The sequence below is a fragment of the Eurypyga helias genome, unplaced genomic scaffold (assembly GCF_000690775.1).
Source record: "Eurypyga helias isolate BGI_N326 unplaced genomic scaffold, ASM69077v1 scaffold15092, whole genome shotgun sequence".
In the NCBI taxonomy this organism is placed as follows: domain Eukaryota; kingdom Metazoa; phylum Chordata; class Aves; order Eurypygiformes; family Eurypygidae; genus Eurypyga; species Eurypyga helias.
This window is the reverse complement of record NW_010235455.1, coordinates 4185-21616: the sequence shown is the minus strand read 5'-3', so window position 1 is coordinate 21616 and position 17432 is coordinate 4185. Positions and strand designations below refer to the sequence as shown.

At 48.4% G+C, this 17432-nt stretch overlaps 1 protein-coding gene across 1 annotated transcript in view; it reads left to right on the top strand.

Moving 5' to 3' along the window:
- The window catches only part of RARB (retinoic acid receptor, beta), a gene marked incomplete at its 3' end in the record, with an annotated part of 63945 nt that overhangs the window by 43042 nt on the left and 3471 nt on the right, over nt 1-17432 (top strand). Inside the window, exons 3-4 of the mRNA XM_010146760.1 lie at nt 4749-4909; nt 12086-12262. Of these exons, the coding sequence (XP_010145062.1) occupies nt 4749-4909; nt 12086-12262 (338 nt within the window). The remainder of the gene's footprint in view (nt 1-4748; nt 4910-12085; nt 12263-17432) is intronic.

Here is a 17432-nt window from a genome sequence, read left to right as displayed (position 1 = left end):
AATTGGAAAGTCAGAGTGTAAAGGAGCTGTGCAGGACTTGGGATTTTCCACCCTAGCAAGCAGCTGGGGCTCTTGGAAGCCCTGGGTGCAGTGCTCAGCATCGGCCCCACTGCCTGCATGTGGCATCATAGAATCAACTAGACCAGGTTGCTCAAAGCCTCATCCAGCTTGGCTTTGAACACTTCCAGGGATGGGCCATCCACAGCTTCTCTGGGCAACCTGTGCCAGTGCCTCACCACCCTCTCCATGAAGAACTTCTTCCTGATATCCAATCTAAACCTCCCCGCTTTCAATTTAAACCCATTTCCCCTTGTCCTGTCACTACAGGCCCTTGTAAAAAGTCCTCCCCAGCTTCCTTGTAGCCCCTTCAGGTACTGGAAGGTGCTGTAAGGGTGCCACTTGCCTGCGGTTCGGGTAGCCCTGTCTGCCTGGCCTCTGGCAAGGGATGCGAAGTGCAGGAGAGCAAGCCTCCGCCTGGAGGGGCGAGCTGGCAGGTCTGTGGTGGTCCTGCGGTGGTCCTGCTCACCTCCCATGTCTCTCCTCGTCAGCGGTCGCAAACAAAAGGAGTCTTTTTGGAAGCCTGCCTTGCGCCCAGCACTGTGCAGTTACTGACTTGCTCTGCGTGCTTTATGGTGCTTTTGAGATTTGTTAGCTTAACGAGTAACTCCCAAAATATTTAGGGACAAGAGAAGTGTGGTTTGACAGGAATGCGAACTAACTGGAAACACGAATAGTTGTCGCTACAGGAACAAAACCAGTTAACTAGTACATAGAGCTCTTCAAAGGTCACGGGGATCTCCGAGAGGCAAAACTGCAATGACAGCATTTCAAGTCATTAATTCATAGCTGATTAATCATTATAATATATGAAAGGTGCTGTCTAACTTAATCTTCTTCTCCCCTGGACACGTTTGTGCCACCTTTGACAAAGGGGAGTACAAACACACTCTGTTTTACCTGATTATCTAGAAACTGCCTGAATCTTTGGGGTGGATCCCAGACTCTTCTTCGGCCAAGCGGTGACTGAGTTTGGTGGGCCTGAGGGACTTGCGTTTAAGACGGGATGATTCCCAGCATTATGGCATGCTTGAAATGATCCCGCTCAAGCAGGAGAGTTGCTGCGTGGTTGCTTGGGAGCCACTGGGAGCCCTGGGGTCTTCTGGGAGAAGCTGTTGGCGTCTTCCTAGAAATAGTTTTATCTGCAGTAGACTCTGCTTTTCTTGGAAATGCATCCTTCCCTCCTGCAGCTTCGGTGCCTTGCCCGTCGCTTCAAGTAGAAGAGGGAAGACATGTCCAAGGCTAAGGAGGGCAGTGGCAATCCTGGGGCAGGAGAGCAGACTGGATGGGACAAGAGATGATGTTCAGCCCCCCTGCCATCAGGTATGGGGGGATGAACATCTGAGGGTGGGAAGGCAACAGAAAGTCCCTTTGCCGGCTTATGAACCCTGCGCGGCTGCCTGGAGGTTTCTGGGTGTGGAAGTGCAAGTCCTGGCGTGTGCGCTGAGGGAACAGGGAAGCTGTCACGGGAAGATGGATCGGAGCAGACGTGCTCAGGCGTGGGTGTGCGTCACCCGGCTGTCCGAGCGGTGCCGAGACGTGGCTTCCTCACATATCAAGATACACCTTGTTTCGTTCTCTTTCCCCACGCCACCACCTTACTTGTTTCCCTAGGTTTTTTTAGCTTCCAGTGTTGCTCGCAGGGCGAGAGAGCTTCCATACTGTCCCCTGTTGGGAACTCCTCAACAGTGCAGCCGTCGAGTCAGAATTTAGTGCACGGTAATGGCATTCACAACCTGAGTTTTCTAAGGCAGCATCAGCGGTGACACAGATTCATCACCGGCGTATCATCATTAAAAGGCAGTGGAATTGCATCGGGGATTGATGTGATTGTATGCACGTAAAGATCAAGATGCAAAAAGGTGTGATTTATGTAATAGAAGCATAAGCAGTAATCCAGACCCCCTTCCCACATGTGGTGTGGCTGTTCCTGTTCCCAGAGCAGTGATGGCTTTTAAATTTACTGGGCAAATGTGTGTATTTATATGTTTTTATTTAAGTCTTTTAAACATAGTGTTGTCGTAATCTTCTCTCTTTCTTTTGCGTTGAGTTATAGTTGTAGTTGAATCTGCTTAATAGTTCAACATTATTGAAATTCTTTATATTTTTGGAGCCTGGGTGTTATATGTCAGCACTTTATTGTGTTATCTTACAGGGAATATAGAAACCCTGCTGTGTCTGATGCAGGCTTAGCAAAGACAAATGTAGAAAATATAAAAAGTATACCTAAAGTGAGAAGATAAAGGTTATTCTGGTTTTATCATTATTATAAAGGCTATGAGAACAGTAGAAAAAAGGTCGCAGTGGACAAAAACTGTTCTAAGTTCTCAGGACATGTTAATTCTCTCCTTCTCACTCTTCAGTGATTTGTGCCCAAAAATAAGGAGGGCAGAGCTGGCCCAGTGCGGAGATGTGCAGTGACCAGCAGCTGTGCCTCAGTGGCCTGTGGAAGGGAAAGCACTCCAGGTACAGCTGCAGTGGAATCTATGCTGGGATAGCACGGGAGCATGGCGTGGCTCCTGCCAGAGTTACCTCCTGCTCTCTGGGAAGCTCTTGGCAGCTGCTCCGAAGCCTGGCCTAAATAACGTGTTTGTCTTCCACGAGGAACTAAAAGCTGTTGAGATAAGTCGCTGCTGAGGCCGCCTGTTTGGCAAATTTGTCAATCGGCTCATCGAGCTATAAGTAAATGGGTGTTGTTACAAAGGCTCCTGGCTCTCTGCGGTTGTGTAGGAGTTTACGTCGTTTTTGAAGGAGCTCTTTTATCTCCCAAGTACAGCGGGGAGTAGGATTTACTTCCTTTTCAGTCCAGCTTTCTTGGCCTCCTTTGAGTCACGTTACTCCCGACACCAGAATTGATGGTGTTTGAGGTTAGGCTTTAATCCGGTGGGGTGCTCAGCATCCCAGCCCTGATCCAGCAAAGCACATCGTTGTCCTTGGTGCGGCTCTGTTCACACAGTTAAGGTCAAGTTCATCCTTAAAGTATCTGCTGAATTGGGGTCAGAGTTCTCTCAGTTGCAAAGTCATCCCTTAAGTGAGAAAACCAGAGCTGTTCATCACATGGAGTGTGTGTCTAATGGCCTCATGGAGGAGCAACAATATTCACTGCGTCTACCCTGTCTTCTGTTACACATACTCCGTTATTTCTGCAGATGCCCCTGGCTGTCCTGCTTTCCCACCCCACTGTTTTCCCATGTCACTCTTAATTTTCTCTCAGAAAGGACACCCAGGGGAAAATGAATCCAACTGTGTCATCCGTTCTTGAACAGGCGCTGTAGGTGAGACTGGTTCGAAACCTCTTCTTCCACCTGAAACATTCACCATTTTCCTGCTCTTTGCAATCGTTTGGGGTTCACAGGCCTGTAGGAAGCAACCACAGAAGACGGGGAGATGGGCCTGAGAAACTCGCAGGGAAAAGAGCTGGCATGGAGGTGGCCGTGGGCATCTGCCCACTTTGCTGTGCCGAGCTCCCTGCGGCAGGGATAGGTGTGCTTTTCGGGACAGGACAGTACAAATGAGAGTTGGCAGAAGTTTGCCCATCAGAGATCCCCAGCTCTCCTCCTGTGTGCCAAACCCACCAGCTGTGCCCGCAGAGTTCAGGCCGCTGGTTCAAATCTCATGAGGTTTTGAGCACGCGTGCATGTTAGGATTGGGTTTTATTTGTCCAGCAGCATTTAGTCTTTGGGGTGTTTAATATTGATGCGGAGTCTTTGGGGAGAGGGATTGATTTTGCTTGGCTTTGTTGTATAGCCTTATGCATCTGGTTACGCTTAAGACGTTAGCTTTAGCGAACAACAAGCCTCTTGATAAAATTCACAAGTACTGGCAATACTGCGGACATCTACTTATCTCCTGGGCACGTTTTGTAAAATTGAGCTATTTTCATTAAAAGAACAAAGAGCAGCGCGGTGATGGAGCAGCTGTCATATTTTATTGCAAAACACAAATATGTGGGAAATCAGTTACAGCACGAGTGCCGCACAATGCATATTTCCAGTAATCCCCCACGGCCGGAGGAAGGTAGAAGGCTGATCTGAGCACAGGAGCAGATGGCAAGCAACTTTAGATAGCTTCACTGCCATTTTTACTCTTTCAAGTGTTTGTGCTTCTCCTTTGATCTTCAGATCCTGAGTTCGATGTGTTTCATCTTCTTTCATTTACTGTTTTCAACTTTAACTTTCCCTTTAAATAAGTTTTGCTTGGTGGAGTTTGTATTAGTGTGGGTTTTATTGTCTTCCATTCTGTGAAATATAAGAAGAGAGACAGTTGCTGTCTTTCTTTAGTGTTGTTCACATCCAGTAAAATACCGACTGCATCGCTGCAGAGGACTTCGCCGTTGCCCATGCATAGCTGTAATGATACAATAAAAACTCCCCCCTCCCAAAGTTACTGAGACACTTACACTGCATGTGAAGTTGCAGTAGACTTTCTTGGAAGGTGGGTACTACAGGAGTGTGATGGCACATCCACAACAAGCACCTATGAAAGTTTGGTTTTACCATTATCCCATTTAATTTAATTCTTACAGTTGGGTAATGAAGCTTGCGTTAGCTTGCTTGGGTATAGCGTTTGTATCTACACTTAATGTGTGTTTACAATAAAAGCACTTTGCAGTGTTTTGATGTAGAGTGGCAAGAGCAACATGGGGTGATCTGAATAGCCACGTGTAATCTGTGTCTCTGCTTTTTCTGTAGCTGTCAGAAATGATAGGAACAAAAAGAAGAAGGAACCTTCCAAGCAGGAGTCCACAGAAAACTATGAAATGACAGCAGAGTTGGATGATCTCACTGAGAAGATCCGAAAAGCTCACCAGGAAACCTTCCCCTCGCTCTGCCAGCTGGGAAAATACACTACAGTGAGTACGGTTTGTTCGGGATATGTTCTGGATCCATGTTCTGGATATGCCTGGATGGTGGGAGCTTTGCGTTGGAGGCTCCAGACGTTTTACAGATGCTGAAGTAGATGCCCCCCTCGCACCTCCGTAGCCACGAAGAAGGCAGGTATGCATGCAAACACGTGGTGGGGAAGAGAAATTGCACTTAGCTGTAAGGATTGCTTAGCCATACGGTGAGAGGCTGTCTGAAAGATTAATCTGGCCAAGAGACAAGCTCGGCAGCCATGAGTCAATTACATGCCATCATGCATTAGAAATTCGTTGGCTTCTGAAGACGTGATTTCTGCTTGTGCGTCAGCAGATTACAACTCTGCAGGTGTAGAGGGTTCTTAAATGCTGCTGGATTACTGGTGACGGTCTCAAAGCTACCAAGGTCAAGGAAAATATGAAATGGCTAAATAAAGCCGTTTCCAAAATGCTCATTTACAGTTCATTCATCTTCTAGTATACCAAAACACCACAAAGCAGCAAACACTTTGCTGCTTTTATAAATGAAAAATCAGCCTCCAGTCAAGAAGTCCAGTACTTGTAGCAATTTTTCCAGAGCATGACTTCAGGGAAGTGAATTTTTTTCTATACATGTGTATGTTGGTAAATACAGGGAAAGTCTGTGATATTTTACTGATTTCAGAGAGGAAATTCACCGTGAAGTTTGCAAATGCAGTAACACACAGACGCTTAAAAATAAACATTAAGTAATGTTTAGAGTCCTGTCAGTAGCGGGGTGACTTCTGACCCAAACCATTCTGTGATTCTATGACTTCGCTGGGCCTAGTCTTGCTGTTGGCTGTAGCAGCACTGTCTGTTTCAGGGGGATGTGCAGTCGAGGGTTCTGGGTTCAGGGTCCTGAAGCAGTCGAGCATGCACTTCCGCTGCTGAGGCCAAGAGTGCAGGAGCATTGTGGCTGGGGAAAGGAGATGCCTACCTCCACTGTCCTTGTCCTCCAGCCCCAGCTGGGTATCTGGGACCAAGCCCCAGAAGCCAGGTGAAATACCTCTCTCACTGGATTGCTCTCTGTTTTGAGTAAATGCTCTGCTGCTGAAACAACCATTAAAATTCTCAGAGTAAGCTAGGCAAATCCCCCTGTGGCATCAGTATTCACTGGTTTATGTCATTCTCATCTATTTAACAAAGTACAAAGTTCAAAATTCTCAGGTCTAGGGGTAACACTTGGTATGCAAGTGCAAGGAAAGCGGGTGTATGTGGTGTGTTGTTAGAAAAAAGCGTGGGTTTCATGTTGCTGGAAGTATTTTCACAAACATTTTTCACATTTAACTTTAAGACCCGCATAAAACGGTTAGCGCTGGGGAAGGTGCCTGTCCTCTTCTCGCTTCTCTGGTGCTGTCCCTTCTCGGGTGAGAGGTAGTCAAAACAGTCAAAGATCGGGTGTCCGCGGGTGGGACGCGCAGCCAAGCTGGTATGTGTGTCGGTGTTTATTGCTCGCGGGCTGCCTTGCAAACGGCCTGGCTCTCCCAGGATACCTGTCGGTGGGTATAACCCCCGGTGGGAGTGTGTTGTTGCACACTGTGTGCTACCTCTGCGTCAGAAGACTGCGCCTCGGCTGGTGTGGTGGTGCTGGTCATGGCTGGCGATGCTGGCAGGCTGGAATATAAACCTGGGCCCCTATATGCTTCCATCATGTATTGGATGCTTAAGTGTCATTAATATTTTAGCTCTTGAAATGATACAAGTGGATGAAATTGGAGAGGGTCTGGTTTAAATATCACACCCACCACTGATGCCTTCATCCCTGAGTTCCTGCAGACCCCCATGGTGAGTTTATGTCCCTGTTGGAATTTCAGAGCCCTTACTGAGAGCACCTGGATCTGAGTAATGAATGGATCAATCTGGTCTGTCTGAGGGTCCTGAGTAACCACGATCTGACCACACTCTCTCCAAGGCTGGGTATTGGTCATTCGTACCCCAGGCCAGATCAGACGGCTTGGGAAAAAGGACTTCCTGGGTTTACTGCTGGTCTCTTGGTAGTCCACAGCTGTTGGCTGCATGTGCCTCAAGGCCTGGCTGCTTTGTCATGGCTCGGTACTGTCCTAGTTGCAATATCAAAATTATACCAAAGGAGTTATTTTTTGGCTTACCTTGAATCTCTGAGCACGATACAGCTTCCTTCAACAGCTGTGTCAGAACTAGTACCAGCGGGACTAAACACTGTCTTCCCGCTGCATTCCCACAGTCTCTGTGCAATGCAGGGTGACCAAATCTCTCGTCTAGCTGAGGCCTGGTGACCACTCCCGCTTTTGACATGGGAATTCAGTGCAAGAGCTTGTTATTGTGAATGCCATCTCTGACCGGCTTTGCAAGGGACAAAGTACAGCACTTGGAGAGAGCAAACCTTGGGGATTATGATTATTCCTTAGTACAACAGGGTCTGGAGTGCAGGTTGTCTTCATCTCCAGCTGCCCGCCAGCCCAGGAGCAGGCAAAGGATCCAGGAGGCGAAAGGTGTGTGTGCTGGGCAGAGGAGGACAGCTGGGATGCCACCACCAGCTGCCGATCCAGCGGCAGGGCTCAGGCAGTAATCTTCCCTTTCGAGGCACTGGAAATAGAGACTCAGGAGTCAAAAAAAAAAAAAAGGAGAGCACAGCCCTTTTTCTAAACGCTGAGTCCAAGGGGAGCTAGAAGCGTACATCTCTCTTCTTTTCTGGATGGCTACAAGCTGGTACGGGTAGCTCGCCACCAGTCCTGCTTTTACGCTTGATTCTGCGGTCCTGGAGCACGGCGCACTCACCCTGCGGAGCCTACGGATTGCTTTTGTCACCTCAGAGGTTTTTATTCCATTCCTTCAGCGAGAGGTGAGCAGTGAGTGTATTGAATCGATGTGGATTCGCTTGAATTTCATGGGCCTTGCACTTGCATACTGATAGAGACGGTGGGTGGAAGAAACTGCTCTGCCAGCATGGCCCCTGTGTGCCTCTGGTTACGTGATCATTCAGACTGATTTAAAACAGTATTTTGTTGGTTGCTAAAAAGAGCAAAGAATTTAAAGTGTAAGAGGGTGGAGTAAAAAAGACTTTGCAGAGATACAGCCATAAAAAAAACCTGTTGAGACCTTTGGCATGCGTATCTGGCTTCTCTCGCTCTTGAGCACTGCAGTCTGCGTTTCCTGGAGGGAAAGGTTACGTGGTGATTCCCCCCCCTCCCCCTTGTGTATTCTTACCTGTTCAAAAACCATTTTGAAGACGCATTTTCAATTACGGGTTTTTTATATCCATCTGCTCTTTAAAAAGAGAAAGTGTCCCTATCTGTAATAATTACCATACTTTGCATAGTTAATAAAAGTCTACTTAAAATAATGGGAGAATAGCACTCGGATTAAATTCCCTGGGTCATTTGACTTAACAGTTGCATTTGGCGGGCAGTGGCAAGCATAGTTCTGCCGATGATGAGAATCAGCAAGCTGTTTAAAGGTAATGGATTTCAAAAGTCCATCATAAATAGATCTGTTTTATTACTGTCATCCAGGTAAGAGAGAGTGCCTCGGTAATTTCTCTGGAGATGTCATACTTTATAGTATAATTGAGTGTAACTATACTGCTTGTCCCTCGAGACCGGTACTATTTGTAAGTCTACAGCTGTGTTACATCCAGCCCCGTGATAAAGGGAGGATAGAACAGAAAATAATTTTGGCTCTGCGGAGCCTTGCTGCGGGTCCGCCCGGGCTGTGCTCGGCTGGCTGGAAGCGGAGCGGTTTTGCATCCCGGCAGAATTTTGTCCTCTGTAAGTGCTGGGCTTAGCAGTTACACGGCTGTTGTCCTGTGCCATTGCAGGGCATTATGTATACATACATATATATATACACACACACACATCTCCTGGTGCTGGGACTGAGCAGACATATGTGCTGTGGTCCTCGGTGAACTCTCCGGAGCTGGAGTGCATGGCTGCTTTTACTAAAGAGGGCATAGCAAGCGTTCCTGATTAGGGCAGAGTGCCCCTGTGAGCCTTGTTTCCTTTGTAAAGTGGATTTTAAAGACGGTAGGGATTCTGCTACTGTGTATGTTTCTGTGAGTACCTCATCCCGTGTCGTTAATGTGGAGACAGAGCAGCCTGCACTGAAAAAAAACCACAAAAATGATGGAAAAAAAGGGATCAGTTTATGTGGCAAAAATGGCTGTTTAATTGGATTTCATAGCAAGGTTGGGCTTTTCCACTGATAAAGATGCCACTAGGGTGTATTACAGGATTGTTCCACCATATGTGCGCTGGTGCAAAGGCCTGAAAAACATGCAAGGCTGCTCCTGGAAAAGACACCCAAAAACTGCTTCTGTAAAATATGCAGGAAAAGTCATAGCATCTGCATCTTTTTCACAGCATGGTTAGAGGAGATCCCCAGGCAAATTTAATCAGAGTTTCTGTTTCTAACGTGCATTTTATTAACCCCGTGTTTTATTGTTCAACCTATACATTGATACTGAGTCAGTTTGGGGTTTACATATTCAGAAAGGCAGCTGAATTCCAGCTATTTTCTGTGACGCTTGCAACTACATTCATTACCAAATAAAATGTTAAAAGTCTTTCCATTTGTAGCATCTCAAGGATAATGTGTAAACCACATTAGCTCCAACGCTGAGGAATCTGGCACCCGGTGTAATAAAACACTCGGTTATTTTTGTATTTTATTAACTGCCCCTTCTCTTCAGTTTGCATAATAGTGAGTTAGATTTACATTTGTTAAGACGGCCGTGCATTACTCTTAATAGAAGACACGTCAAACTTCCCGTTGCCGGTACTGCGGCGTGATAAAGTAACCTCATATGATACTGATGAAGATTTCGTTCACACTTGCTGGTTTCATGCAACGTCTTTTTTTCCAGATGGATACCCTATTGTAAAATGATTTCCTGCTTTAGGCTCTGCTTTGTGTAGCTCTCCTCTATGCCATCTTTCTATGAACTGGATAAACTGCCTATTAAATTTAATTACAGCCCGAATGACTGCACATCTTGATCTTATTTTTCCTCCAATGTACTGTATTTCACCAAGGTCCTTGAGGATGAAATAAAATAAATCTGAAGGATGCATACCCCAGTAGCCAAAAGAAATGTTTCAAAGGGCATTACAATGACTGTTAACCCATTAGTTTTGGACCATTTTGAAGGCAATTCTTTAGGCTTAGGATTATAAAGACATTTTCTATCTTTTCTTATGTCATTTAAAAACAAAACGAGAGGAATTTCCCAGAATAAAAATTCAAACAGAAATGGTCAAGTTAATTTCTTATCCCTTAAGAAGAAGGGGAAGAGCATCTATGCACCTTCAAACTGTTCAGCATGGTTAGCATTTATTTTTTGCAGTAAGGGCCTAATATAAATATTACTGTCTCGAATCACGTGAGGGTGTATGTCGGGCTGGCGGCACCCTTGGGACCCCTCGGGCCTTTCCCCTTTGTGAGCACAACGGTGGTGTCTGCGAAGGCAGCCCCGGAAGGGGTGACAGAGCATCACAACCAAGCGGAGCTCGTCCCACGTCCCCCCATCGACCTCCTCAGACCCTGTGTCCTTCCTGCGACCCAAGGAAAGCTGACGGCTTCAAAGGTTTCCAAGGAGGTGGACGTCCCTCCATCCACAGCGGTGGTGGAAGGGTCACTGGAGACGTTTCCCCCGTTCCTTCCTGGATGCCTTTCGATGGGTGTTTATCTGCCACGTCTGTTAGACTTTTAGGTTGAGGTTCCTCTCGTTTAACTCCAGTTTTAAAGTTAATTCAACGTTTTGACTTCAGGCAGCTAAGGCTAAGGCAGCTGATGCCACCGGCTTCCTCTGCAGTGGGGAGAGAGCCGCCACCTGCGGGGACCGTCCCTGACCTGCCCTAAGTACCTATTGGGAGTGGGTGGGCCTTTTTTTGAAGATACCTGTCTCTCACTTGGTTAGTCAACAAGTTCAGATGAGATGTGGAAAAGAGGAACTCTGCCTTTGGTTTTCTGTGATTGCAGCTTAGCACCTTTTGCCAGTTCATTACCAACATAATTTTTACAGGTAAAATCCCTCTTGCAGCGAGGAGGAGGTGGCTGCGGGCAGCCGCAACGCACGCTACACTTGGTGGCTTATGAAATAGCGTGGTGGGAGGACACAACTGTCATGCTGGCTGCATCCTAAACAGCATTGGGTCAAATGCTGGCAAAATGGGAACATGCTGTACGCTAGAGCAGGAGGAGGGCAGCTTCGAGTATTTCGGAGCTCTGTCACTGCATGTTTCTTGCCACCCCACGGGAAGCAGCGGTGGGCTGGAAGCGACTCACCAGCTCTCCCTGCGACACCATCTTTTGTTGGGCTGGCATCCAGTAGATCACGGCAACTTTTGCATCACCCGGTTCTTGGCTGACATGTTTGACTCTTTCAGGGGTTAAGTGGTTATTCTGAATGTATGAAAACACGAGTTTAATCCCAAACTTAACACAGGTTTGCTATGCATCCTAGCAAATTACGGACTTTTTGATTAAGATAGGTGAATATATGGAAACAGTCTCTGAAACATGCAGCTGGAATGGCCTTGTAACACTTCAAACAGCAGAGTATATGTTGGATCCACAACATCATCCCATCAAATGGGCACGTAGCATTCACGAGCACGCATAGGGTTCTTCTTAACGTTGTGTGAAGAAATGCTCTTTAATTCATGGGAGACTGTAGCTTGAGAAAACTGTAAAACTCTTGCAGAGCCACAGAGAAGATAAATTAAGTAGAACTAATTTGTTAAGACCCTAAGTATGTGAAACTGTGTTCCAAATATTGTGCTGCTTTTTCCAGATGAGGACCCGATATTCTTGTTCCACTGCTCATTTATGTTTTCTGGGTACAACTGTAAAAAGTGTCTCTCAATGCACTTATTATATAACGGCAAGGAAGACTGATGATAGTGGCATTTGGAAACGCTTAAGTTCATTTGTGTTCCTCGTTCAGATGGCCTCTGCAATCCTAAGTAACAGAGAAATATCCAAGGAATTTTCAAGCAATTAATCCGAGTTTAAAACCAGCATCATCCCAGGAGCAAGCAGCAGAAAATGCCTGGAATGTTAATAGAAAGTACTTCTGGAAGGAATACCCGGTTGTTGTTTTTTTCCCTTGAAAACCTTTGACTGAAAGGGACGTTGTTGATTTATGGTGCCTTCTGTCTGTCTTTCCAGAACTCCAGTGCGGATCATCGGGTTCGACTGGACCTCGGGCTTTGGGACAAATTCAGCGAACTTGCAACAAAGTGCATTATTAAAATAGTGGAATTTGCAAAGCGGTTGCCAGGCTTCACAAGTTTGACCATTGCAGACCAGATAACTCTACTTAAAGCAGCTTGCCTGGATATACTGGTATGTATTTTTGACATCGTCCTTATTTTTCTATCGCTCTTCTTAACTGTGATCGACGGGGAGAGGGGGTCATGTGTTGTCCCGGCCTTAGGGCTGCAAAACTGAGCTTACCAGGTCGTCTGGTGCGGTCAGGAGTAGACTCCAGCACCTCCACGGCCGTGTGCTGTAGGGGTTGAACATACTTTTCAAAACAATTCCTTACCGTCTGTGGCTTTCTGTGTAGTTGCGAGAAGGGCACGTTTGGCTCCTGCGGCACTAACGTAAAACATGTGCAACGTTGGAAAAATTTCCTTCTTGCTAATCCTGAAGAGAGAGCCACATCGCTTTCCACCCTCCTCCCCCCTCAACAGAATGCGCTGTGCCAAGGATCCCTGGGGGGCTCGCTGTGTAGTGCTTCAGGAGCGTGTGGTACCTGTGGTCAAGAGGGGATTGGAGGAGCAAGATGCAGATCTTGGGAGTGAGGATTTTGCAGGTTACAGCGGGGAACTGGGTGTGCCTGGAGCCCGGCAGGCGCCAGCCTCCGGCACATGGAGCCCCTTGCCTCGGCTGGCGCTGCAGGCGCCTGTGGAAGTGGGCTGGGTAACGCACCCCGTACAGGTTTTAGCTAAATGTCTTTGGATTTTCAACAGGTGAACGCACAACCTGCAGCAGGGAACTGCCTGTGGGCTTGGAGTTTTTCTCCAGACCTTGCCACTGTGTCGAGGCAAGCTGCCTTCCCCCTCTTTGTCTCCGGTTGTTTCTGTCACGCTGACCTTCAGAGGAGCCCTCTGGGATCTCAGCATTTCTTTATCGAGACCTTAGAGGGCTTCAGGCTTTTAGTGGCAAATACGCTTCTTATTCTTGGTTGTAATGGTAACTCCCAGTAACACAGTTCATATTTTCATCGTGGTTTAGATATTTTAAATGTTTTCTTCTGGGCACAAACATTCAGGTCTTCACTGAGCCCAGCATGGCTAAGGAACCCGTTGTAGATGCCTACTGTAGATGCGTTTTTTTGGCATGAGACAGGATTTTAAACTAGGGAAATTGCAGTTGAAGTAATTAATCTTGCTCCAAACAGGATCATGTTGAGGAGGACGTTAACTGCTGTGACCTTTTGTTCTTGTCTGGTCCAGAGCTGTTCTGAAGAATTGCATCTAAAGGACATTGATGAAGGAGGAAGGGTGGGAGAGGGGAAGGGATATTGTTCTTCGGCCTATAAAAAGGGAAGGTTGAGGTTTGTCTGGTTCTTGAGAGTCACCACTCATCGTCCCCTTCGTCCCCGCACTCATTCGGACGGGGCCATCGCATCGTTACGGTGTGTGGTCCCTCCGTGGGGCAGGGCCATTCGTTACCGATTGCACGGCTGTCATCGCCAGCTCTGCCCCCATCAGACACAGCTTTCCTGACAACGAAAGGCGTGCAGTAATCGATAATCTGTGCCGTTGTCTGGAGTGCGTTCTGCCAGAGGAATGGGATGGGAGCTGCCTCCTGCTTTCCTGTTGTATCCAGTTACAAATGGGTAATATAGAAACTACCCAAAAATGGTGGGGAGGAGTCAGGATAGAGCAAGAACCTGCACATCCAAGCTCTTCACCCCTAAATCTTCAGCCCTTAGGCTGCCATCCCTCATTTGGAGCTGCCATGCCCTGGCTCCATAGCTGCTGGAAAAATGACATACCCTAATTCTGCAATTCCTCAGAATCCCGCGAGTTGCTGTGGCTCTGTTTTGGGAGGGTAGTCGGAGCATGCACGGCTCCTCTGGCACAGGGTCCTCCTGGCAGCTCCACTCACCTCTTGCGTCGCCAGTGCCGGCTGAACGGTACCAAGCGTTTAGGGGTAGCCTTTCTGCTGGCGGCTGGATCTGAAGTGCCTAGATAGAGGTACTCCGCAGCCTTTGATCCAAGTGACTAAACAAAAGCCTAGTTGCCAGATCAGAGGAAGGATAATGAAGCAGGTGGCAAATGGTGGCTTGATTTCAACTAATTAAGAGATGGAAAGGGTTGATCTTAAATACAATTCTTTGTGGCCATGTGGCAACCTTCAAGCTCTACTTTACTGAGAGCTGTCACTCCCCATCATCTCCTCATTCCCTTGTTTGTTTGTCACGAGGCAGGAGAAGGTGACGCACCCAAGCCGGCGGGGTGTAGCGAGTGCCACCCCTTGTAGCCGGGGGCAGCTGAGGCTTTTCCAAAAACTGGAGCAGATAAGACACGGCTGCTACAGAGAGCCCCAACGCTCCCGCGCAACGGTTGCACAAGCTTTGCGTGAATATTTTATGTGCTGCTTAAAAAGAAAAAGGGGTAATTGCCAGGGGCACAGGGAGGTGTGGCACACACGCTGCCTGGGAAAGGCCCACAGCCAGGAAACCCGCATCGCCTGCGCGGGATGGGAATTGCCCTGCGGCGCTCTGTCTTTACTTCAGCTGGACTTCAGCGCTCGGGGCGGTGCTCTGACCGGGACTATTTCCCCCTCCCAGCAAGCTGCTTCTCCTAACTGTGTTCTCAACGCGGGTTTTTCATTGTGTGTTGGGACACGGGGTGTGCACTGTCGCCCTCCTGCCACATAAGCACCCGCTGCCCACATCTGCTGTGCAGCCCCGGGACGCGGCGGCAGAGCTGCGGCACACGGCAGGGGTGGCAGGGAACTGTGGGGAGAAGCCTTGGGCATTTACAGAGCCTGCCCAGGGCTCTGCTCGCTTGGTTGCTGTGGCTGTGGGTGCTTAAACCCCACGTAACCAGGCTGACGAAGGAAAGGGTGCTGGGAGCTCAGTAAACTGCCGGGTGTGGGCCAAAGGGTTGTTTTCTGTACAAACAAACAGACTCCGTGGAAGGGAAGTACCACTGAGCCTGGCAAGGCAGCTGAAGGTGCCGGTTGAGGATGGCAAAACTTATATCCGCTCTGGTGCCAAAAGTTTCAGGGTGGATAGTACTAAAATTCAGCCAGCAGCCCTCGTAACAGCGAGTGCTTCGGTCTGCTGGTGCGCTGGCCCAGCCGAGCATCCTCACCGAGCTCTGGCAGAGTGAGTGCGGGAAGAGCCCAGAGTCCAGCCTGACTTAAATCTGATGGATAAAGACCTGAGAAGTCCTTGGACACTAATCCTTAGGAATGTCATTTCTGCTTTCTGTTGTAAAACCCCGCGCGTTAGTGCTCGGGAGGCACTTGTGTGTGCGCAACACCCCGTGCTTGTGGGGCACGGCAGCGCCGGGGAGGTTCGTTCTGTGTTTCGGAGTCGCTTGCCTGGGTTTTTCCCCTCAGGAAGCTGTCCCAGCCAGCTAAGGCAGGTAGTGTCTAACAACAGGGTCTCCTAAAAAAGAGCCCAGCTTGCCTTAACTCATCTGTTTAAAATGAGTAACAATTCCCTGGTAGCAACGGTTTTGTAAATGCAACTTTGTGGATGGTTTTGTGCAGCCCGTAGGGTTTTGGCTTTGCACTTTGCAACTGGCTCATAGGAACCCCAGATGCTTTAAGATATAAATATTCCTTAAAACAAAAGGTCCTTTAATCACGGGCGAGAACCTTATTTATGGCTGCAAGTGGCACTTAAGAGCAGAGTGACAACTAGACTACTTGGCCTGGTTACAAAAGCTAAACAACGCTGAGGACATTAGGAGGATGTCTTCTAGACAGCGACTCGGTTTAAAACGGGGAGAGATACCGTGGTTTCTTATTTTGAAGCGCTGACATTTCCCATATGTTCTTCGGTGAATGTGAACTTGAAATCAGCTTCGCTCTGACGCTGGAAGTTTGCCCAAGAAAGGTTTAGCAGCGAATCAGCAATATCCGTGGCGTTTCATGGATCTTGATGAAGGACACAAATTTAAAAAAAAAAAAAAGGACCCACACCAAAACCATTTCAAATGATCTGTCTCGGAGTTTAATAACAGCGTGCTGTGGGATAATGTCGAAGGAATGCAGGAGAAACCCGAGACCCGATGGCTGCCGTCAGGCCGAGACCTGCGTTGCAGGAGCTTCAGCTGTGCCAGTGCCCGGCAGAGCCGCCGTGGGCTCCCCCGGCTGACAGCCACCGCCACGCTATGCGTGCCCATGGGGGCTCCGGGCTAAGTAACCTCCTCCCAGGTTCATTCCCAGTGAGGATCTAGCTTGGAAACCTTCCTCTGCGTTAGCCCTTGGAGCAGTGATCTGGTAGGTCTTTGCCGAGCAGCCCTAGCACGTGCCCCAAAGGGAGTGGGGCGTAGAGCGGCGGGGGTGAACAGAGGAGGATGCGGAGGAACCGTTTCCATTGCCACTGCTCGGGCAGCTGCTGGGAAGGCTGCAGGCAGGCTGTGGGAAACACCACGGCGCTGCCCAATTTAGCTCCGAGTCCTGCTCCGCTGATGTGTTGGGCTGGGAGTCCTGAGGGTGGGGAGGGAGGAACTCCTGTTGCTAAAGCTTAGCAGCTGACGTAGCAGCGGAATGAAAGGGGCTGCCTTTCTCCCTGGCTGAGCTGAGGGGGAGTCAGTGCCACCTAAGAAGTACGGCGCCTCGATCCTCCGGGAGCGGGATACCTGACATCACGGCCACACGCCCGTACTGGAAGGCAGCTGCTGCGTGTGCAGGCTTCCGGTGGGAAGAGTCGCACGCCAGCTTCCCCTGCGTGCCAGTAGAGAAGGCAACCAGGGAGCTCTTGTGTTTCTCAGTGAACAGGCAAAGTTTTCAAACCCTGCTTTTCTGGAAAACAACAAACTCTACACATTTTTTCTCCCTTCTATACTGCCCTGTTCATCATTTAAAATCCTTCTCGTGATAACCAAGGGCGAACTTAAGGGGGGAGAACTGCCGGTGGTTATTGGCGTCGCAGACTATGGTCAGCATGCTGCCTCTTCCTGAGAGGCTGCGACGCTTTGTGGTGTCGATTTCTGCTGATCACCCTGAAATGCACCTTGGCTGTGACACCAAACCTTCGGAGTTACCAGCAGCCGTGTAGGTTCATGTGTATTAGCGGGGAGCTGCGGTCAGTGAAGAATTTGAGTGCCGTGCGTTTGCGTTCGTGCCTCTCTTGGTCATTGATTCAAGTAGTTTCAGGAGCTTATTCTGATTCAGGGGTAGGGGAACAAAGCAAAACATGCCTGTCAACCGCATAGAGCCTCAGTGCTTCAGTGTGTCCCCACACTGTGAGGTAAGATCATTGCTGAGAGAGAAGAGAGTTGAAGAGCCTTCTGCAGAAATATACCCTATTAAGTCTCTTACG